Source organism: Eufriesea mexicana, unplaced genomic scaffold, assembly GCF_001483705.2.
Source record: "Eufriesea mexicana isolate 0111107269 unplaced genomic scaffold, ASM148370v2 scaffold1137, whole genome shotgun sequence".
Taxonomy (NCBI): domain Eukaryota; kingdom Metazoa; phylum Arthropoda; class Insecta; order Hymenoptera; family Apidae; genus Eufriesea; species Eufriesea mexicana.
The window spans coordinates 709,579-732,737 of NW_016909254.1; the positions used below are offsets into that span (position 1 = coordinate 709,579).

Consider the following 23,159-nt stretch of genomic DNA (forward strand, 5'->3'; position numbering starts at 1 on the left):
TCTCGAGCAGACGAAAAGTCGAGCCTCCGGGAGTCCAGTAAACACGAAAGATGCACGATATCCGGCGTCCCCTCCCCGAAGTGCCGCGGAGGGATGTTCCTGGTCGCGGATGCACTGGCTCTCCAAAAGACGCGACGTATAAATACCACCTCGTTTCGGCTTCCTCTCTCCCCGCGGTCCCGTTCTCCCTCTCTCTTCTGCCTGGTAGCACGGAGTCTATTTAGATAATCTTCCGCTTAGCGGGAGCGGCACTCGGTGCGGCAAGGGAGCCTCTTCTTCGCGGAGGCTTTCACCAAGGTGGCATCATATTCCTGATCCGCGAACCGGCCGCGTTTCTTCGATCCTCTCCACTCGTCTGCTCTCATCCCGTCTCCTCTCGTCTCTTTTGTCGTCGTCCTGTTCTCTCGGTGCCAGTGCTCGATAGAGGTTTTTGGCGAACGCCACGCCCGCGTCCGACGAAGCCCGGCGTCGCGTCTCTGGTGACTCGTAACGCGTTCGACGACGTGACCTTGAGCCCACAGGCCTCGAGGACATAGGCCGGGGTACCGGTGCTGCTGCGACATCAAGATCTACGACGGGTGAGCAGGGATACTCCGTTGGCTGGGTCGCGGGACGCTCCTTCGTCGCCACGACATGCGGCTGTCTTGATTAATCGGTAAGCGAACCAGTCCGCTTTCCACCATTCCTGGCCTCGTCGGTGCGTGGGTGATCGATCCGATGGCGCTTTAATGATAGACCAGCGATCCTCCATCGCCACTCTTTGTTTGCATTGTGCCGAGGTTTTTGCTCGCCGCGAATGTAGGTGGGCTCACGCCGCGCGCCTTTAACCCTTTGGCCGTTTAGCGCATCTGCCAGATGATCGTGTAGATATAGGTCCGCGTGTGTATTCTGGGCTCCAGCACGCGGAATGTTTGCCGAACGGGAGTCAGTCGTCTAGCGTGCCATCCGCGATTCCTATACCGGTGCGAATATATTTGCTCGAACCAGTGTTCGCGGGTAATTCAGTGTACCGAGATCGGCTTTTCCTCCGACTCTCCTTTCCGTTAAACCTCCCGTATCTGCATAAGCGATTCGAGAGATCGAAGGCATGGTTTAGCGATGCTTCCTCGTGATTATCGGGGCAGAAACGAAAAAAATATCGTATCTGTTTCAGCCGAGAATTTATCGCTGGCGAGCCGGATCGCGTCAGATAAGGCAGAATCCTCTTCCTCGATCCACGAATAGAGCTGGCAGAGTTTCGTCATCCACAAAAGCGTTGCGTCTCCCACGAGCTTTATGGAAGTCGGAGGAACGATAACGTGGTCGAGGGTGATTCGGAGAGGGTTGGAATTTCCATCGGGGAATTTTAGCTCGTCGTTGATAAGCGGCATTGAACGAGTTCCTCGGAGAAATTGCAGATAACGATCGGCGGAAGGAGGGAAAGGCACGCGAGACGCTTTATCTCGCGTGTATTCATTGTTTATCATTGAGTACAATTGCCCGGCTACGTGTGCAGTCGCGCGATCGCGCAGATGTTCGGGACAATTAAAAGTGATTGACGCGAATCTGCACGATTCTCGAATCGTCGCGACAAATTAGGGCCGTATAGAGGCGAGCTTAGGGGCGAACGGCGGACGTGTTCGTGTTAAGAGGTTGAAACGTGTCCTCTATCTTTAGAAGCGTTTCCCCGAAAAGAGAGGCTCGACAGAAAGAGCTAGAGGGGTTACAAAAGGGTTCGCGTTCTTCGATGGAGCAACACGAGCGTAGCATCGTTTGATCGTTTCATTGAAAAGAGGAAACCGTGGCAGCCAATTAATACCTTATAACGATTATCGAACGAAGCAGACGTTTTCGTAACGGATTAGACACGAAATTATTAATCGTTTATCGCGTTTGGTAATTTACTTCTGCGACAGATTCGTCCATTAACTCTTTACGAGAGTGTTCTAATCCGGGTTAATAATTTCCTGATTCAGCTTTCGAATTTATAGTTAATCAGTAACTCGATAAAAATGAACGTTTTCCTAGTTTACGTGAAAGTCTCGTAAAATTTCCATCGATCGAGGAACCAATTTCCCTTATTCGATCGTATCTCCAAGAAATTCTAGAACGACTTTTTCTCTTGGCAACGTATATATTTTTTTATTCCGATGGAAACGTAATTGCGTACACTTTTCCATTTTCATCCTACATGTTACATTAATTATCTTTGTCTACTCGTATTATACTTAAGTACGCATTACAGGTTAGTAGCTCCAATCTTAAGTACCGAATAATATAAAAGAAAATTATGCCCGAATGTTTTAATAATGCGAAATAATGCGAAATAATGCGAGATATCGCATGGTTGCAATTTACAAAATTTGCAAATATTTGAATGAGATTTGAAATCAGCACGGAAGAGCAGGCTCTGGTAAAATCTAAGCAGGAAGACAATCTCGCGAAAGGCAAACAAGACGTGGTAGACGAAGTGCTTCGTTACGATTCTATTTGCGAAGAATTAATGATCGGATGCTCCGAGAAAAGCGTATTTTAGCGGTGGTTTTCTGATTTATTTATCGCGTTTGCCGTGGCCAAAGGTGAAAATGCGCTCGAGACGATCCGAGAAAAGGAGAAGGATGAAAAAGAATTTGGCGAAAGATCGGCCGGCTGCAGCCCAGCGCGGCGCGGCGCGGCAGCTTATCGTTTCGCAAATAAACCGAACGACGCTTTTCTGCCACATTGCGATGACAAAGCATCGTGCATGTTTATCGGTTGTTTGCACCGAGACGCGTTGCGTCTCTCGTGCAAACAACGTCGCCGGAACGGAATGCGGTTGCCTCTTTTTCTTCGGCGCTTTCCTTATTCGTATCGTGCCTTCATGTGCCAAGAAAGACTTTTGGTCTTCACCAAAGAGATCGTGGATTAAAATTAGCCGCGAAAGTGTCTTCGCTTCGAAGTCTAGCGGTGACTTCTGCTCTCTTCCATCCTCCTTTTTTTCCCATTTCTTTTTCTTATGAAATCTGACGAATGAAAATAGAAGCTGCCTTCGTCCTCGGTGCCCGATTAACGATAGCGTTCGTAGAAAAGCTGCTAGTCGACGGTGTTCTTTTCCCGTGTATCTTCCGCTGCATGCATTTTTGCTTACAAAACGGTTCTGATTATTCGCCGCTCGATTATCCGGAATGCTTCATTAACCGACGCGTTCGCAATGAATATTTTTCCACGCTCGTCGAAAAGCGAATTTCCGACATTTTGGTCATTCAATGGTAAAATTGATAAATTAGTATCAAAGATTTGACGAACGGAAGAAAAGAATTTGTCTGTTTGTCAGTCGTAATTGTATCTTACAGCCCTGCGATTTATTTCCAAAATTTACACTTTACATTTTCGACTTAATTCGTTCATATAAATCCATCTTTTGCTAGCTTTTACTACGATATGATCTAGAGATATGATCCATGGGTGAATTTTAAATTGTATTCTTAATATTTCTTCGCTTAACGAGTAGGCACGGTTCGAATAAGTAAATAAAAAAATAAATATTTAGTTATGTTACACTATCTGTGTTCCAAGCGAACCGAGTAATTGGAATTGTCCCGTATTGTACTCGGAATTCTGACGTCGGTGCATATCTTGCGACGGTACCCCTTTGAGAGAGACCACGCGACAAAATACGAGTTCGCGACCCGCCGATATTCGCGTCACGTCCGTTGTCTTTCGAATTCTTCGTATATTTTCCGCGTGCCAGGCCACTTCGCGAGACCACTCTCCTCCCTCGATCGTTGAATCATCCAAATCCGGCGTTCGGATTCCCGGCGAAAATCATGGCAGGCAGTGTGCCAATAAATGGCCGCAGCAAGAGTGCCACCTGCGCGCGAGTAGCTTTACTCGGAATCGAATCTATTTCGCGAATTTTTCCTCGATTAATCCGACGGCTCTCGCGAGGTCTATTTCACGAGAACTAACTCTAGTTGCCTAGCTCGTCTGTCGCTTTGATGTACTTTTGAGGATGGCATGCTTTTGATGATTGAACGCAACGGATGCCCGCGAACTCATTTCTCCTTTCCTTATATCGATGAAAATAAAATGAAATAACACACTCCACACGCATAGAAGTTTAATACGATTATAACGTTAACTTTCATCCAGTCGACGAGATCCACTCGGAAAATACAAAAAAAATGTATTTGAAAATAATAAATAACTTAAAAAAAAAAGTACAAAAACTACGAATTTCGGAATTACAGATATATTTTCTAATACCCGTTGCTGCGGCACTGTATCTCCCTATTTGCTAGTAAATTCTTACTATTTCATGGTACAATTCGTCCACCGTGCGAGGGTTAATTTGACATCAAAAGCTTGTTCCTGGACCACGATCTCCTTACCCCAATCCACCCCCAAGCGTCAGTTGACTCTTACCCAGAGAGTAATCGCTTTTCTCGCGAATGAAAGAAGCTACACGCGACCCATATTTCCCATCGTCGGGCATCGCAGGTGCAACGGGTTTTCGTTGGCGTAGCGGGAGAGAAAGCACCCCTTTCCGGCCGAACACGGCTGTACAAGATGTTCGAAATTCCTCGCCACTGCGTCGCGTTGCGAATTTAATTAATTCGCGACTGCGATACCGATGCCACGTGCCGACGTGGACCGAGATGAAAAGTTCTCGGAATAAGGTGGAGCGCGGCGGAATTCGAGAATATCGCGAGTGCCGGGTGTTCGGGGAACGAAAAGAAAGCGAAAGAAAACGCCCTCGGGTATCCTGCCGCGCACCAGGCGTCTTCGGCTTCCTCGACTTCTTTTTATTCACCTCGCCGCGACCCTGGCACAAGTTCAATTCGTTCCGGCCAATTGGACGCGGGACTGTGCGAAAGAGACGCCGCTTTCCGTGGACCAATCGACCATTTTCTCCGGGTGGAATGCATCGGCCGGTTCGCGGACTCGCGAGACGCCTCGTAGGGAAATTTGCATTTTCAATGCTGGCATTCTTGCGAAAGCTTCCGCTCCGACGAACACGTGTCCTCCGCCTTCTTTTTCTAATCGGTGACGTGCTTGGCCGGGTCGGTTCATCGATGGATATTCGGTGTCGAGTGATGTCGAGTCGAGCTGTGCCCGTTTTGTCTGCGACCAGGTGTTGTGGATACTCTTCGTTGGCACAATTGGAAAGGAGGAGATTCCTCGAGTAAAAGTAAGTCGAAAATATAGAATGAACGTTTTCCATGTGGAGCCTCCGTTCTCGAGGAAATCGAGTTTGAATATTCATTAAGTACACGTGCACTTAAGTGGTCACAGTCTGCTTGGCTTAGTCGATCTGGATGCCTGTTCCTGGCATTTGGAACAACTTCGACAGAGCTGGGTAGCTTCGAATAATAACTTTTCATATTTATTAATCCGTTGACGAAGGACGGGCACGGATTCTTCGATGTACGCACGATATATACGAATAAATTAGTAATACGATCGAGGGAGATTTCAGAGACGATTGATCGAAACGTGTGATAATTTCAAATACTTTATAATAATCTCGCCACTCCATCATGCGTCATATCGCGATAAAATTGGTATAGAACCGCGAGATAAGGATGACGATATTAGTAATTATCTGTACCGTTTAACGTTTAAAATTATATTTCGAGGCCAGATGCGATGATAATTCGTAAAAATTATTCGCTCATTAAATTCACTTATTAAAAAATTTCAGAAATTTTCGCTTCAATATCGTTCACTCTTCTTCGCGATCTAAGTGAAGAGAACGCGAGAAATTAAAATATCTTCCGTAGCTAAATAGACCTGGATCATTTTATCGATCAGTCAGACACATTTTCGAGGTATCGATAGATTCGTATTAGCATAACGGGGTGTTCCAGGCGCGATTCGCGAGAGAAAATTGACCCTTTCGATCTCGCGAATCGACTTTCGCGTGCAACAATAATATCATTGATCGTGAACTTTATCGGGATTCGGTGGAATCGAGGTTTAACATCCGTTATCGGGAACGGCGATGCTCGTGGTTCGACGAAATAACTCACTGCGGGAATTGAATGTCACTCGATCACTGCTATCTGACAGAAAACGCATTAGATGAAAATCGAATAGGCTCGCTAGGATTTACGGTGCATCGAAATAATATTTCTCGTTAATCCCAACCTGTTCCGCGGCCGTTCATAAATTCTGCCATGCCTCGTCCAACCCCGGTGGTAATTTGCATACGCGAAAAAGAACGCCGTTTTTTGTGGTACAAATAATGCGAGGGAAATGATTTTTATCGTCGTATAAATCTGACCGTCCCGTTGAACGCAACACGCGGTCCGCGTGATAGAAATAAAGCCGGTCGGAGAGATGCGATCATCGTTGCTTTTTCGCGATAATAAAACGTCGTAACTCAAAACGTTCGAAAAAACAATGTCTCGTTGCTTTATGCGTAAACGAGCCTGATGCACTCGACAGGCAAGAGTCTATTCGTTAAACGGGATTTATAATCCCCTATTATTATTTGGCGATGGATGATGGACTCTTAATGCCCCTTTACCGAGAAGACGCACAGACCACTTCGACTTCCGATATAGCTAGCCTTCAGTATTCGGAAATAGAAAAGACATACACAGGTATTTATAAACGCTCGATATTTGCAACCATAAAGCCTCCATCGCGATACCATTTGGGCCGAGAAGTCGGCTTTTCGTGGATCGCATGGTTGCAAGTATAGAAGGATCTTTAAATGACGAAAAGGACGTTGATTACCCGAATGACGATTTTGTTGCATTTCAAATGTAACCGTACGTCTTTATCCAATTACCAGTTACTCGCAAAATATTGAAGATCACAGAGTATATTATTGTCTTATAGGAAATTAAAATTAGAAACTTACCGGTATACGAAAATCATTTATTTTTAATTTTTAATCGATTCGTGAAATACTTGAAAATTTGGTTTCTTTAGATAGATTATTGTCCGAGTTAATTTGCCCCGAAATTGGTGCGAATAATCGGTATTTTATCGTATATAAACGTTAAATATTCTTAGTTTTCAAGTCGTTCCTTGCACGTGTTTCGAGATCCAGTGAATAAATCTGAATTCGAATGAGCTAAAGAGTAAATGGCACGGAATTCGAGTCGTTCGAAACCGTAGGTATTCGGGATTTTCAATTTGCTCGTCGATTGCTCGGTCACCGATGAACGAACCACTATTATCGACAGCAATTTCCGGTCTACCGTGATTAATTTGTACGTTCGAATCTCGGTGTTTGCTTCGCCGAATATAATAATAAATCCATGGCGGATAGTTTATGCGAGGTCACACATTCGTGCGGTTATCGATGCGCGAATTTCTGCAAAATTCCTGTTATTTCCACCGCGGTTATCTAGTCGGCTTCCTGTTGCGATATTACAAACCAAGAGTACAATTCCTTCGTTCTTTACAGTTAAATGTTGCTTCCATTTTTGGCCAAGTTAAATGCTTTCCTTTTCCGTACAGAAACCCTCAGTGTCGCCTAAATCGGATGTAACGGTGCAATGACGTCAATTTCCGATTGACATTAGTCATATATCGAGCCAAACGTAGATGAACTTTATGTTCGCTTGCCTTCTACGAAACATTCTTCTCTTACGCACCTTTATTCCCGATTAGCCTTAAATTCATTAGTTGAAAACTCAAAGAAAATGGAAAAAAGGAAAGAAAAATAGCAAACAGCCAAAGCGATAACGTTGTACGTAGAATTTTTAATCGAAAATCAAGGAGGTTTACTATTAAATTCCAAGAAAATTCGTAGCATGTAATTTCAACTTAGAGAAAGAATAATTGGTTCCTCGTGTGCAAATATCAGCGAACAGGAAAGATTAGTATGGATAAAGATGAAATTACGCATGGAAGATTCGGAATATTAATCGATTAAAATTATTATAGCACGTGATACACGAATGCACATATAAATAAAGAAGTACACCCATAAAATTCTGTACAATATCCTATCGCGAGATACCTTCCTCTGTTCTCTGCAAACTCGTATTCACGAGAGCGTACGTCGAAACGGCGAAGAGAATTGGCACGATTCACGGTACGTTCGTCACGTCGAAGCAAATAATCGATATCTAACGATATCCAGAAATGTATGAATTATTACACGCTTTACGCGTCTCGGTATAACAGCCTTCGAGCTTTATTTCTGCTTGAAGGATGAAAAAAATGGCCGCCGAAATTAAAGGCAGGGCGTTGGAAAAATCGGCACGAATCGGAACCCGGAGTAGAGAGTGTTTAAAAATCCCTGTTCTCGTCGGACAGTACGGTTTTCGTAAATTTTTCGCGATGGAAACAGATCCGATCGAATTGCCACGCTCGTGCGAACTCGCGCACCCACGTACGCACGCACGCACGCACGGCGATCGCTTCTTGAATTCCTGCGAACGTTCGCGCATTCCCTGATAACCGTGGAGAACGATTTCATTTATTTACGCCGCGTCGTCCCTGCTCAATGAAATTCCCGTGGATTCGCAAGAAAGTTCCATTAAACTTACTCGAAGACTTAAGCGTGTACGCACGCCGCGAAAGCTTCGGGATAGTTCTCTGAATCAACTGTGATCCGTGAGAAACGGAGCGTTTTACGAGACTCGATTTGCGAACAAAGAGACGAGTTAAGCTGGGATATTATCGGAATTACTCGTGTTTCTTTCCACCGTGTTTAATTTACGACAGCAGAGCCTAAAGAGGACGATAAGTAGCCGAAGTAGTTGGTACATTAATGAAATCGTGTTCCGTGTACTATAAATCGGGGAGAGCGAAGACGAGGAGTGATTCATGAGATCGGTTTCGGTGAAAAGCTTCGGTGAAAAACTGATGTTATTTTTATTGAGATACACCGTTTGCGTTTTATAGTTATTCGGAAATATCCGAAAATGTTTGCGCGCTGTAAAATACGAGAGAGTAAATTTTGAGTGTCGCTATTCCTTTCTTTCTCCCTTCGGTTTGATTAGTTAAATAAGCAGCGATTCGCGTTAAGCTTCTCTTTCACATTCTTTTCGAGTAAAGTTAAACAGAAAAGAGCAATTTTTCTTACCGAGTTTATGCAGTAATTATTTTTCTCGAGCAATTTGTTATAATAAAATGGAACAAACATTTTGATTACCCTGTATTACGTTCTTATTCATAATCTAATACTCTACATTGCATCGAAATCGTAATATTTTATCAAAAATTTCGACTATCCAAGAGGAGACTCGGAAAGTGTATTAATAATATAATAGAAGACGATCGAATATTTTAAAAAATATAATTCCAACGGGAAAGCGAGATCGTCCGAAAGACTACTTTCCTTACGCCACCGTGGCGGGAAAAAGGAAAGATTAAAAAGAAAAAAAAAAAAGAAAGGAAGAAAGAAAAATACACGTCGAACGTCAAGCGCTGCCGCGAAATTTATACTCGCCTCCTCTGTCGAATCGGACGGTAAAGCTGTGACGGCGTATTTACTCAAAACACAATTTAGGTTTACCTTACGTCATAACGCGGCCCGTGAGTTCATAAAGCCCGACGGAAAAGCACCATAATAAGATCATTGCCAGCACAAACTCTCTATTAAAATAACAAAGACCTTGGTTGTTAACCTAGCGAACAGGCGCAAAAAGGGAAAAGTAGCGGGAAGAAAAAAGAGCGGAAAGAAAAAAAACGAAATAAAGGGAACGAAGAGACAAAGAGAAGTGAAGGAAAGAAGAGGGGGAAAGAAGGGAAAAAATATATAGCGTCTAAGTAATACGTTTAACCTACCTGTACTCTACTCGAAGGGTGAAACGTAATTTGTTGCCTGGTATCTCTGTGCAGGGTGAAGGGAGGATGAAGAATGCCCCGCGTCGGTGGAGACGGGGGTGGCGGGCCGGAGAAGGCAGGAGGAAGTGGATTCGGAGGATGGCTTGGGGGTGCAGCAAGAGCCATGACAGGGGGAAGTGTCGGCGGTGGTTACGTGGTTCTAGGTGGTACCAGATACGGTCTCAGACTTTCTCAGGTAAGAGGCTTGTTTTAATACCCCGTTGCTTTATTTGGAACACGTTATAGGCGGAATTTCCGAGTTTGTAGGTTGTTATTACCTATAGTGCTCTTTGACGGAACAGTTCTGTCTTCGCAGAGTCTGCTATGCTCCGAATGCTTTTCGCTTATCGAAGGTAACTTACTTCAGGTTTCTATGGACTTATGGGCGTCCTGTATTTTATTTTCCGATGTTTCTCTACTTTACTCTGCATTTTACTCTCCAATTTCCTATTTCTTATTAGCTTTATGTACACATTCGAGTCTGTGGGAAGCACTCTTTGTTAGATCAGCAGGACTAGCGAAGCGGTCAATACGAAAGCGGAGGATAAATAATTCGTCAGCCCTGTAATCGGAATTCCTTTGGTCTCTGCAGAGTCGAGGAAAAGGTAGCAACGTATGACATGTCTCTATTTTAATCCAACGGCTACCCGGAACAAAAAATTTTCCTAACATTCTCGAGGAACTGACACTCTAATCGTAACAGTTTTTAAACTCTGGACAATAAACGTTCCTACTGACACAAGGCTCTCGAGTGTGGTTATAATTACCCGGATAGTTGCGCAATTGCCTATTGCATCTCTATCGAGGAATCCATCTAAACGTATTCTCACGCAAAGTATGACGTTCGGACTCTATCTAGAAGTCTTTTAAAAAGAACACACAGTCAGCGGGGCACATGTACACGTGTATCCTTTATTACGAATCGCATTCCTCGCGGCCAAATACGATCCAAAAAGCGTGCCGTTGCTCGAACTGCGTCACCAGAGAGGGTCGAGGAGCCGGGGGTGAACAAAGTTTTTGAAATTTCACGGTGCCGTTGCCAGCGGGATTTTATTGGTTAAGCGGAACGTATCCCGCAAAGACGACGCAGCGTCCAGCCAAATAAGAATCCAAACTCCGTTGGCTTGTGTCGTGACGACCTTCGACGGATTCGCGACAGAGAAGAGACGTTTTCGCGGCGGGCAAAATGAAGACGTCGGAAATCCTAAATATAGAGGCGATCGCGCAAATAGAATGCCGCCAGTCAGTGACACGGCCCGATCTCGAGCCAACCCCCTTTATTCCTTCTTTCTTCCTCTTCCTATTTTTTCCCTGCTGCCTGTCCTCCTTCAGGCCCGAATAATATCTACGTTGACATCATACGCACACGTAGCGGCGACGTGAAAATCTCGTGCGACACGAACGGGCCGAGCCCGCTAACCTTTGCCAAGTCCTTCGATCGCGACAAATCACAGCGAATACGTCGCTCGATCGAGAGCCGATGATCCGGCGAACTTGCCAGCCGATTTTAGCCGTCTCTACGACCCCTCAGTCTTCCTCCATCTCGAGGAGGAATCCCTTCGTGATTCTTCCTCGCTGCTGGGTCTCTCGATCCGACAGTCATTCCTTCCTGATTTCTCTGCCGTTATTCACATCCTTAGCTTCCTTAATCTTTAATTTCCTTTCTTAATTATTTGCCAATTAGCGGTGCGAAATTTTCTCGATTTTTGATGAACAAGCTTGGTTGACAGAGAAATGTGGAATACGATGTTTGACCCCTGTGGTGTCTACGATGAAATATCGACGTAGGTAACCTATCCTCCGATAATTTCAAACGCTGAAATCTCTGAAAAGGTAGGTAAAGTTTCTTTCACCGAGTATTTCCGGTCGAGCAAGTTTAAATCCCCGTGAATCGGACGGGGTTTAAATTCGCGGTTTAAATTCGAGAAATCGGCTTAATCGGATAATTCGGGTGCATGGAATAGGTAGGATATATAGGTGTGGAATATGTATTGGTAGAATTCGTTTGAGCTAGGTGGTACGTTGGAGTAATCTCCTACATTCGGGTACATGATTAAGGAATAAATATAGTTCTCTTATGGAGTTATTACGACACGGAGCGCAGGTATTTCGTTATCCTCCTCTTTTTAGCATGTCCTCGTGGTATGCCGCTTTCAAGCAGCGCAGCGTAAAATGTCAGAGTAAAGATCGAAGCAGACGTTTCGGAGCGTATCTCGCTATCTCGAGAGGATTTCCAGAAAGGAGATTAGACGGTTCTACTTTCCAGCATATCCAGCGTACATCGCGTTGCATACACAAGAGTCAGAGATCTATTTCAGAGTAGTTTATCTCTGGCTCGTTCGTGGGAAGAAACAGCGTCACCTTGCCGCAACGCCATTGTCTCCTTTCCTATCCTCTTTGCCACGATCGTTCTTGCATACGTATCAGTTGAGCCGCATAAAATGACGCGAATAATCATTACGGAGTGTCGCCGACAGCACGAGACTTTGAAACATTTCGACGAAAGGAGCTTCTCATTCTCTGCGCTCCCAGGCATAGATTAACTGTACTTAAGAAACGACGCTCAATTCCCGGGGAATTAACCTCGGAGTAATGACAGTCCGATGAGAATTTAGATAATTTAAAAATTGCAATTCACGAGTCGATCGGTAAAAACGGAAGGCTTATTCTCGCCGAGCTTCTTTCGTCGGGCCCGATGAAAATGTACGTCTGCAACTAGGTGAAAATGTAAATTGTAAAAAAAGGTTGAAATTAGGTGTTCCCTCGTAGGTAAGGACAAGGTGAAATTACCTTGTACAAGCAGGTTCTACTTCCTACGTTTCGTTTTACGCGGTATCATAAGAAGCAGTCTTTGAGTCTCTTTATATACGAAGCCACTTCATAGGCTTTACGGTCCCATTTGTTCCGCTGCTTTCGTGCTGTATTAAACAAAGGAGTACAAGTACGTGTTCTGATCTACATACACGCGCAGAGGGGACCGCCTTTTTCCTCATCGGTGCTCGTGGATTCGGTATAAAATACCATTATTTTCGATCTTCAAACGTCACACATTAGTAGATCACCATGGTTTTTCTCCATTTCATAAACGGGCGATTACAAAGAATATTCGCGAATAGGTGGATAATCGTACCATGGTATTCCTGGTTGGAGCGAGGAAAAAAATTCGAGGTATTTATTAATTGAGAAATTTTTCGCGTCGCAATAATCCGACATGCCCGTACCCGATTTCCTGCTGAAATCTAAAGCTTCAGCAGTTTTACGGAGTTTACACATGTTCCTAACAAAACTAGCGTACCAGTAGTCGCGATAGCGACAGCGACTCGGAGTCGTCGAGTGTATAATTTAGTCCTCCTTTGAATTTCAATTTATCACACATGGAACGTAATTTCTGTGAGTATCATTATTTATGAAACGAGTTTCCTTGACGCGAGGTGATAAAAAAATGAAAGAAACTTTGGAGTAGTTCTTCTGACATTTTCTACAGGAAGCTGGTACCTTAACGTATGTAAAAAGATTCTATATATAAATATATTTATTTACTTATTTTTCAGCCTCCTCGATCCCGGAGAAGGAACTCGATTTACCATATGTTAACGCTTATTCTTTCATTCCCGTTCATATTTTCTTCCGTTTCCATTCGAGTCACTAGTCAACTTTGCTTGATCTACTCTACTACTACTTATTTCTTTCATCCTCCATAATTTGGGTGTTATTTCTCTCTTTCTTCCGATTCAACAGCTATAAAAATCTCAAAGATATAAAAGACACAATTTTCCCAGGGGAATAAAAATCATCGAGAAGTACACTCGAACGCGGACTGCAACTGAATTGTATCACACACGCGCACGAAATATAAATGGATAAAAGAATAGAAAGATAAAAATGAAAAATGGAGTGGTCTGTTTGCAGGAAAGCTTGCCGCCATCGAACTCGCGGGAAGAATCGCAGGAGAGACGTCGCAAGAGGAGCTCCCGGGAGAGCGACTCTCGCGAGAGACTGACCGAGAAGTGTGCGGAAAACGCGGCGCTCGATCTGAGCTCGAGCATCGCCGACTGCTGTTGCATCGGTCCACGTTCCCGTCTTCCGTTGCCGAGGATCCCGCCGTCGTCGACAACGACCACATCTTCGTCGTCGGCGTATCCGTCATCGTCGACGTGCGGAACAGGCGGAGGAGGTGGTGTAGGTGGAGTTGGAGGTGGCGGTGGAGGTGTTGGTGGTGGACAGGCTCCTTTTCCTGGGCCTCCCACGTCTTCGAACAGCCGTGTTGCCGGCGTGGAACAGCCGGCGACGCTGACGACGCCAACGACGTCGGCGCAACCGTTGGTGAACTCTAATAATAACCGAGGGATGCTGCAAACGTCGGTGGGGAACAGCACTGGCCAGCACCATCAAGCACAATCGTCCGCGGCTCTAACGGCGGCGGTACCGTCGTCTTCGTCGCCATCCACCTCGACATCGTTCAACACGTCCACCGCCGTCCCGACGCTGCAGTCCGTCTCGGTGCCGCGCCAGCTAGCACAGTGGACCAAGCATCAGACGCTGAAGCTGCAGGTATTTCTTCCAACCGTTCATATTATCGGTAAATTCCACGATCAGAGTCGATTTAATCAGCCTAGCCGTAGGTTTAACTCGACTCGTCTGTCTCGGCGAGAAGAAATGCGAGAGGTGATTATCGTGGATCGGGAATCGTGGATAGAGATTCGTCGATGGGAATAGGTTTACGCGTGTAGATCGTAGTTGCGGTGGATTAGAAGCGAGCAGAGTTTTCGGTCGGTTCTGGAGGATATTTTTGGGGATCCGTGGCCGGTGAAACGCTACAGAGGCTGTAGAAAAACTGTTGTGATTTCGTAAGAGTGAGCTGGTTCGTAGGAATTTGGGACGAAGTGTCTTCGACCTGGGAGGACGCTTTGTGTCAAAGCTCGAGAGGTGGCTTACAAGTGGTAGAGGTGTAGTATTTTTAATGGCTGGAGATGGGGGTCGGTGAGGAAGGTCTCGCGAGGATTGATTATTATTTATTTCCTTCCATTTCTCTTTTATCTATATCCGTCTCGCGGAACGCGCGCATTTTTCCTCGTTTTTACGACACTGTAACTGTCAGGAAACGAAACAGCGATAGATCAAGGCGGACGAATTTGACAATTCCCGGCTTCCCTTGGCCAAGCCGGATTATTGCCCCAACGACCAGCGCCACTTGGCCTTTGTCGAATCTAGTTCACCTGTTAACTCGGTTCAACCTGTTAATTTGGCCCGGCCGAATTCCGATGGGTCGTGACAAAGCGGACAAAAAATGAGAATTGATCGTGGAGAAGTGACGGGCCTAGAGAATCGAAAACTCGTATGTGCGATACGTAGGTGTCTAGTCGAAGAACGATATTCTATTTTGGTCGTCATCTGTCTTTTCCCTCGCGGCAGGCACGAGGCAGCGCACGCTGCGCAGCACGGTCGATCCAAAAATTGGTCTGGTCGCGAGTGCACGATCTTAAAAAGCTCGTACGAAAGATCGGAACCTGGAAATCCCGCAGACTATACCGAGAATATTCCAATTTTAATTTGATCTATCCAATCGGGGATTATCACGCGTTGAAGATCAAATTTGGATTCGATTATGTCCCGTTAATTACGTTAATTAGGTTAACGACGAAGATGGTAATTTTTCTATGTTTAGGAACCAGCAGTGATAGCGGTGGACCGATTGCACAGGTTCCGGTGGAGCGGGGGCGGGGGAGGAAGTAACAAGAAGTCCTCCTCCGGCCCCCGGAGCGAAAAGACCGAGCGCCTTCGAGAGCTCACCGAGAAACTCAAGGGACCAGCCCCGGTACCACCACCCAGAAGGCCTTCGCGGGTTCAAGCATCCTCTCCGCCCCCGAGTGGGTACCAACCACCCTCGCAGAACTATCCTCAGGTAACTAACTCGTCTCCTAATCGGAAGATCAAAAATTTCCTTCAAAGACAACCCAAAAATTCATAACTTCGAGCACGCAATATACGCAGACTAATTAGAGATTTACCACTAGAGGCGGTTCAAATATCATGCACAGATAACCTGTACCACCCAAATAGTATATTTTCATTGCTAACAGCTCCACGAAGATTAACAATATTAGCATCAACAACAACATTGCATTTCGTATTAGTCACTTTCGAATAAAAATTCTTAAAAAAGCTGAAGGTCTCCGAAAATAACGAAATTCCACAGAAATTCAAAAAAAAAAAGAAAATAATTCTAGGCCAAAAAATATCTAGATACTACTTGTCCGACAACGTCCCCTAATCCCTGTGACACATAACTCGGAGACAAAGTCCCCCTAATCGTAATAATACAGCCCGAAGTATACTCTACTCGTAACTCTGCTAAGTATACTCTTCGTATACACGACACGCAAATTCGTGCGACAGAAATCTCAAGGAGCAACGAATTTTTTCCTCAGACAACGAATCAAGGATGCGGTCACTGCGACGGTCGTCCTTCCTGTCGAAGCTACACGTACAGCGAGGGCACTGGTCACGGGTCGGGCAACCAGCACCCCCAGCAACATCAGCAACAGCAGCTGAAGACGATGGGCCGGAGTGAGAGTGTCGGTGACGAGTGTTTCAGTGAGTCGAGTAACGACGCGTGCAGGAAGCCGTGCACCGACTCGAGGAGGTCGTCCTCGCGGTCGGTCAGGCAACACGATAGGAACAGTGGTGACGTAAGTGACATAAAAAACGAGCTGAACGCCAGTGCGGACGCGGCGAAACACCTGAGACAGTACAGTGATTCGGTGGTGGATAGTGGTACGTGTGTGGACGATTTGTGTGACAATCTGAACACCGCCTCCGGGGCAGGCAACGAGGGCGAAGCCAGGGATGCGATCACCAGATTGGAGCCCAGAGGGCCACTTCTTACGTTTCACAGAGCCGGTGCACCTTATCGCAGCGCTTCCTTCGGCCAGGTGGACTTCAATCAAGGTAACTCGTTCTTAATAATTTTATCCCACCGGAAGAACCCGGATTATTACAATTGTTTACGCTATTTCCGGTTACAGAGATTCGCCCTATAATTTTGTCTCAGCAGAGATACTAGAATATTTCAGCAGACTTGGACTGGCTATAGGTGCTTTCGATTTCGATTTCAATTTGCATTAATACTCTCACACCGTGGGTGGTTTAAGCTATTTTCTTTTACGAGAAGTAGCTTTAGTTGCGGAGATTCGTTTTATAATTTTATCTCAGCAGAAGAACTTGGATTGGCTATAAGTGCTTTCGAAGTTTGGGCAGTTTCGACTATTTTCTTTGATAAGAAACGCTCTTAGAGAAGTTCTCGCAGTAGATATGTATATCGTTGCACAAAACTGGCAAAGTTTCGGGATTTCAAGTTCAGAATATCGCGAAGTTTCGTAGCAACGAATTTATGTAACTCCGGCGTATATAAATGAACGTAATCGCAGGTACACATTAAGAAACAGGAAATACCGAATATAAGCGAAAATATAAAAGCGAGTAAGTGGGTACTTAATTAACGCAAATGGCAACGAGGATAAAGTGCTGGATGTGCCAGATAAATTAGCAGTCCACAAAGAAACCTCCGACTATTTCTAAACCTGAATTTTTCCATTTGCAACGAGACTACCTAGCCTCGGCATAGGCAGAATCTCGAGCCTCGAATCCAGGGGAACGTGCATAACTGGCGCCGAAGTTATCCGGGCGATCGGAAAAATTGCGCACGATTTTAATTACCACGATATATCTGAGATATATCTAAACTTCGTTCGGAGATATTCGAAATGCGTGTGGAGGATGGGAAAAACTCGGGGACTCGTTTAACTTCGCGTTACAGCTTCTCAATCGCACGAAGAAAGCTGCAATGAGGAAGCTGCGCCCCAAACGATCATTAGCTCGTAATTACGATAGGTTTGTAGATTTTGTTCGTGGTTATCATATCCGCGGGTATAAATGATCGTAAACGAAACGGTAGAATCCACGAGAGGCATTTGAATGGGCGTAAGCGGTGGGAGCAGAAGCGACCGTAAGAACAGTTACTCCAAAGCATTCATTGTACTTTGTTTCCGTGTTTATCTTTTCGGGTCTTCACCTGCTCGGAACTGGTTCTACTAGTCACTCCCCGTAAAAGGTTCTGCCTTACTTCTTCGCCGGAGCATACTGCTCGCGTAGATCCGACGAAAAACCTTTCCTTCATTGTCCGTTTCGTCCAAGAATACCGTCAATTCGCGACAAGTGTCCCCCCCTAATCGCCGAAAATTAACCAACGACTCTGATTTTTCATCGAAAATTCTATTCCATTTCATTCCACTCGCGTACTTGCCGTTCCCAAGGGTACTCGGGAAGAGAGAACGGATCGGCAGTGGTCGATTTATGGACGCTGTCGAGATCACTAGAATTACGGAAGAGTAGCTTTTACGAAAATTACGTGAATCACGAGGAATTAAGTTTCTTTACGAGCTCCAATTTCTTCCATTTGCCAGCGTGGTTTGTCTTTAGAGGTAATTCGAATTTCATTTTAATACACCGGGTATGGCAATTCCTCCGGATTCCGAGGCAAATAGCGTTAGACAAATACCGTGGAAATTATTCGACAGGTAACGACTGTTTAGCTTCACGACGACCGTCTCCGTTCGAATTTATTTTACTCGGTTTGCGATTAGTACATCCCTGATCCCTAAAATATTTAAAACGCCCTCGAGAAGGAAAAGAAGATGAAGGGGGGTCAGAAATAAAAGAAATCTTCCATCTGACTTCACCCTTGCTCGTCTTTCGCAGCGACATTTTTTCCAGGGGCGTCTGAAACGTGGGGTCTTCCGCGTATCGCGCTACGATCTTCAAACTTCATTTACCGAGGCGACGAGCGTGAAGTAGAGGGAAAAAAGTGAAAAAGACGAAAGGAAGAGACGCGGAGGTAAGGCCACGAGCTACGAGTTACATAACGGGACACGATAATGTTGCGGACCGGTATCGTTTCGTTTTCATTTTCGAGCCGCGATAAATAATCGGCGCGAAAGGCGGAAATTCGGATGGGGAAACGTTGTCAATTAATTACGCGATTTGTATACGGCCGGTTGTGTACTTGTAAATATTGGCCAGCGGAGCCGGGAGCCGCGCGCGCGGGAATGCAGACTCGGGGCGGCATGGCGGTTCGCCAAATAAACACTACCCATTATGTCTATTATTACATTCATGTAGGTGTCGGTTTGTATAACTGAGGATAGGGACAATCTAAATCCGTAAAAGCCTCGAATATCCGCGCGAAACGCTTTTGCGTTATTGAGAAACCCTCGCGGAAAGTTTTCCCTCTTCCCTCCCGCTTTGCCCCGCATTTCTTCCGTTTTTCCCTCAAAATTAATCTCACCTCCTTCGCGCGATATTTCCTTCTCCCCTCTGCAAACGAGCGTCAGTCCGCTTTCTAAGTTTCGCGCGTGCTAAAGAGGCGTGCGTCCTAAATTCGCCCGATACACGGATCGACCACGTTTTACTCGCGAATTCCAGTCCAATAATTTTCGAGAGTGCGAACGCTTTTCCAACGAGAGCCTAGTACTCTCTGTTACCGATCGATCTTCGAGCCCGCTGTCACGCCTGGTCTTCGAGAGATACAGCCGAGCGGCTCGGGAAGCCATGTTGATTCCGCCTGGTCGTTCCAAACGGGGGAGGAAAAACGGGGAGGGGAAGAGGTAACGCGTGTACACAGTTTACGCGTCGGTGCCGAAAATAGTGATGGCTTCTGTAAGGATTTTTCGGTTCGCCATAGGTAGCCGGTCCCGTAACATTGACTTTCGTCTAGGCGTATAGTTACAGCCCTGAACTACATACCGAGCGGAGGTAGCTTCGGTTTCATAATAAAGGACTAGAAATAAGAGAGATATCAGAGAGCCGCTCTCCATGGCGCTTGTATCGCGAATGGCCTCAAAGATAATGCATTTCGTGTCCCTGGCCTGAATAAGCGTATTGTTTGCTCGGGTAATTATTTAAACGAATCCTGTCGCGTTGCGCGCTTAGAGCGGTATCGGCGATCGGGAAGGTACGATTTGTCCTTTCTCCTTTTGTGCTCGTGCAAATGCCGTTGTCGTAGCTTCTCGTTTGGTAGATCTGTTTGCACCATTCTATGCGTTGCCTCTTTTGTCGCAGACTTCTCGCAGAGGAATTGTTCGGGTGAGAATCTCGTGCGCGAGAAGTGCAGTTGCCACGCTCCTGATGTTTCCGATTTCGATAGGCAACGGGTACAATCGGCGGTTGAAAATCTGTAGTATTGTCACAACTGCTATGTTACCTGCGGTTATCTGCGCAAGTCGAGTAATTTAGATTCGGTGGATTTTGCCCTAAGAATTTTGATCGATATTAAAAGCAACAGTGACAAATGGAGGTATTTTAGAGAACAATGGCATTGTGCACGAATCGAGTATGTATCTTGGAAGAGATGGAGGAAAATATTTATCCAGAATCGATTGATGCATCCCAGAAATCAGCTTCTGGGGATCTCTCTTTCGAATTTCACGCTAGAATCATCGATCTGTAATTCGTAACTAAATGTATATTATCGTACGCGAATGATAATAATTATAGCGGCACGACGAAGACAAACGATTATAGATAATTGCGCCACTGACTGCGAAAGTGGCCTTTACGTTCGTAAAGTATTATAATACTCGCGTAACGAGGGTATTATATAAGCCAGGAACGACACTCTAGCACGCATCTGACTAAAAAGATGAATATTCGAACGATCTGTGATTCTTCCCTCCCTCGCGAGGGAACAACAGAAATATCATTGGCAATTTCCACGAGGCACGCGATTTTATTTTTTTCCTCGCTTATTGCTCGCGTTGCTTGCCAAAATCGCGGGACGGAGCGAGTGCGTGAGAAGAGGAACGGAGAGAGACGGGAGATAGGCGAAAGAAAAAAGTGAGAAGGAGAGCAGCGATTTCTCAATGCGTAACAAGGCCGAAGGCGTGAAACGCGACGAATCGCGTGCGTGGCGCAAGCCGGAAACGCTTCGCGCTAACGCGCCAACAAATCTCACGCGCGACACCTTTTACGTTCGGAAGACGGTTTACGAGGACGTGTAACTAGGTATCCCCTGAAATACAGCTGCAGTCCACGGATCCTCTCGGCCATTAACGGCGGTAGTACGCTGGGCACCGAAGAACGGGGGAAAAAGAGATCGAGAGAAAGCAGCGGGCAGATAGATTCCCTCTTATCCGGCTCTATCGTCGTCCGTCCGAGAGGATCGTACGCGATCATAGTGATTGCGACCACGAGGTTGACGATCACGTGGCTCCCGGCGACGATTGGTCTAATGGAAAGTACACGCGGTCAACTGATTATGGTCGTTGCTGGTGGAAAAATGAATCCCGGAGAAAGGAAGTCTTTATTCGACGATGCCGATTTTTCCTACGAAATAACACCTTTCGCAGACAATAGACGCAGACTTTTTACGTTTTACCCTATTCCAGATGGAAAGCAAAATACTTTGACCAACCTTAATTTAGCAATCAAATTTCGAGCAAAATTTTTATACATTTTGTTTCTTATGATGATTAGTCTTTCAACAATTGCTCGTGATTCGAATCTCTGAAGAAAATTCGAAGATATAATTTACTAAAATTCAAGAAGAATGTTAACAAAATTTGGGAAATAATATGGCAGAGAATAGAGAAGAAATGGATCAGCGACTAAAATATTTTGACAATCATTTGTTACTTAAAGCTCTGAAGAAAATTCGAAGGTGCAACTTAGTAAAATGCAAGAAGAATGTTAACAAAATTTGCTTTCAAATAATGATTACAAAACTTGGAAAATAATATAGGAGAAAATGGAGAAGAAATGGATCAGCGACTAAAATATTTTGACATTCATTTGTTATTTAAGTCTCTGAATAAAATTCGAAGATCTGACAATAAGTCGAAGCACGAGCGCGCAATGAGTCGCGATATTAATCAACGATATGACAGTGTAGCCAACGATATGACAGTGTAGCCAACGATGACATCGTTGTTGGGTACTAAAAGGGTTAAACGAGAATTTTTAGAGTGTAAAATGACGAGTTTCGTGATGAATAGAGGATTGGTTTTATGGAAAATAAATGACGGAGGAATTAGATGTTGGAATGTTCGGAACAATTGTTCGAGTGCCAGCTTCGTAAAACGAGCAGTTAAATTGTACGATGTTTTTCTCTCGTTTTTAATGATATTGATTAAAGCGAAAAGAGCACGAATAGATTATGTTCCCGGGTGTACAGTCTTATCGTGTACACGTAATTGCGTGCCTGTACATTCGCAGGTTCCACTATTTTTCTTGTCCCCGTATTTATGCTCGTGAGAAGTCTTCCCATCAGGAAGACTGCGAACTAAATTAACGGATGTGTGTTTTACCGCAAAGGAAGGATTTACATAGCAGTTAATTTGACGTTTAATTACCGCGACGATAATTACGGGAAGGCCGGGGTAACACGGAATTCATTATGATCGTTCTCGATGATTTACAACGTCTGTTGTAATTATCGATGGATTCTGCGTTCAATCAACCGGCGTTCCTTATTGCTCTCAATTTTCTCCAATCGAAGAAAGATCGTTAAATAGATAGAAAATTCTGAACCAAAAATTTTTCATCGAAATTAATATCGAGGTTTAAACGACGAGACAGATTTCTCAGTGAATTTGAACGTCGAGTCGTTTCACGTGTAAAATGACTAAATGGCGAACGTGCAGAAGATTTTTAGCACTGTACATTTATTACGTTATTAGACGCAGTCCGGGATATGTACAAAATTTGTGCCAAATTAGTAACACGAACGTGGTACGTTCCCTTAGACAGCGAATAAATTTGTTGCATGCACTTGGAGCGTGTTTATTAGCGCGGTATATTTACTCGGAAACTAAATTATCGGTCGCAACATGCTATAATTCGAAATTTAGTGCTTTTTAGATATAATTCGCCGTCGTCCGTTGAAACTCTATCTACGTGTAAATATTTGACCGAAGATATTAAAAGCTTATTCCTCTTATCAGTCTCTTTATGAAATCCCAGACATAATATACATTCCGGAACAATTAGGATTCTCGATATAAATAAAACGCATCGAATCTCTAAATATAGAATACTACACAAACATCAACTAGTTTACAAACCACGAATATTCTCAAATTTCCCTATTCCTATTCACTGGAAGACAAAGTAACTCGTTCAATTAAAAAAATTATTTTCAAATCTCATTGACAATTAAATAATACACATTAAATCACCAAATACTATATAACTGTAAAATAACTCTAAAAGACAAAAATAAAATACCTTACTCAAAGAGAAAAGTAACATACCTTAGAAAATCCTGCGATTAAAATTATTTCGTACGTATCTCTACTCTAACCCTCGAGTCTCGCCAATTACATGGAAAAGGAGATAATTGAAAGAAAGGTATA

General features: G+C 44.6%; 1 protein-coding gene across 5 annotated transcripts in view; it reads left to right on the forward strand.

Moving 5' to 3' along the window:
- The first annotated feature begins 280 nt into the window (after positions 1-280).
- The window catches only part of LOC108547616 (rho guanine nucleotide exchange factor osg-1), a 63,390-nt gene continuing 40,511 nt past the window's right edge, over positions 281-23,159 (forward strand). For 3 of the 5 annotated variants that reach the window (XM_017900204.1, XM_017900206.1, XM_017900207.1), the window contains exons 1-5: positions 281-655; positions 9,769-9,949; positions 13,663-14,304; positions 15,419-15,655; positions 16,182-16,701. In XM_017900204.1, coding sequence (XP_017755693.1) covers positions 9,788-9,949; positions 13,663-14,304; positions 15,419-15,655; positions 16,182-16,701 — 1,561 coding nt within the window. In that variant the 5' untranslated portion in view covers positions 281-655; positions 9,769-9,787. The remainder of the gene's footprint in view (positions 656-9,768; positions 9,950-13,662; positions 14,305-15,418; positions 15,656-16,181; positions 16,702-23,159) is intronic. The other 2 variants (XM_017900208.1, XM_017900205.1) reach the window with 1 other exon arrangement.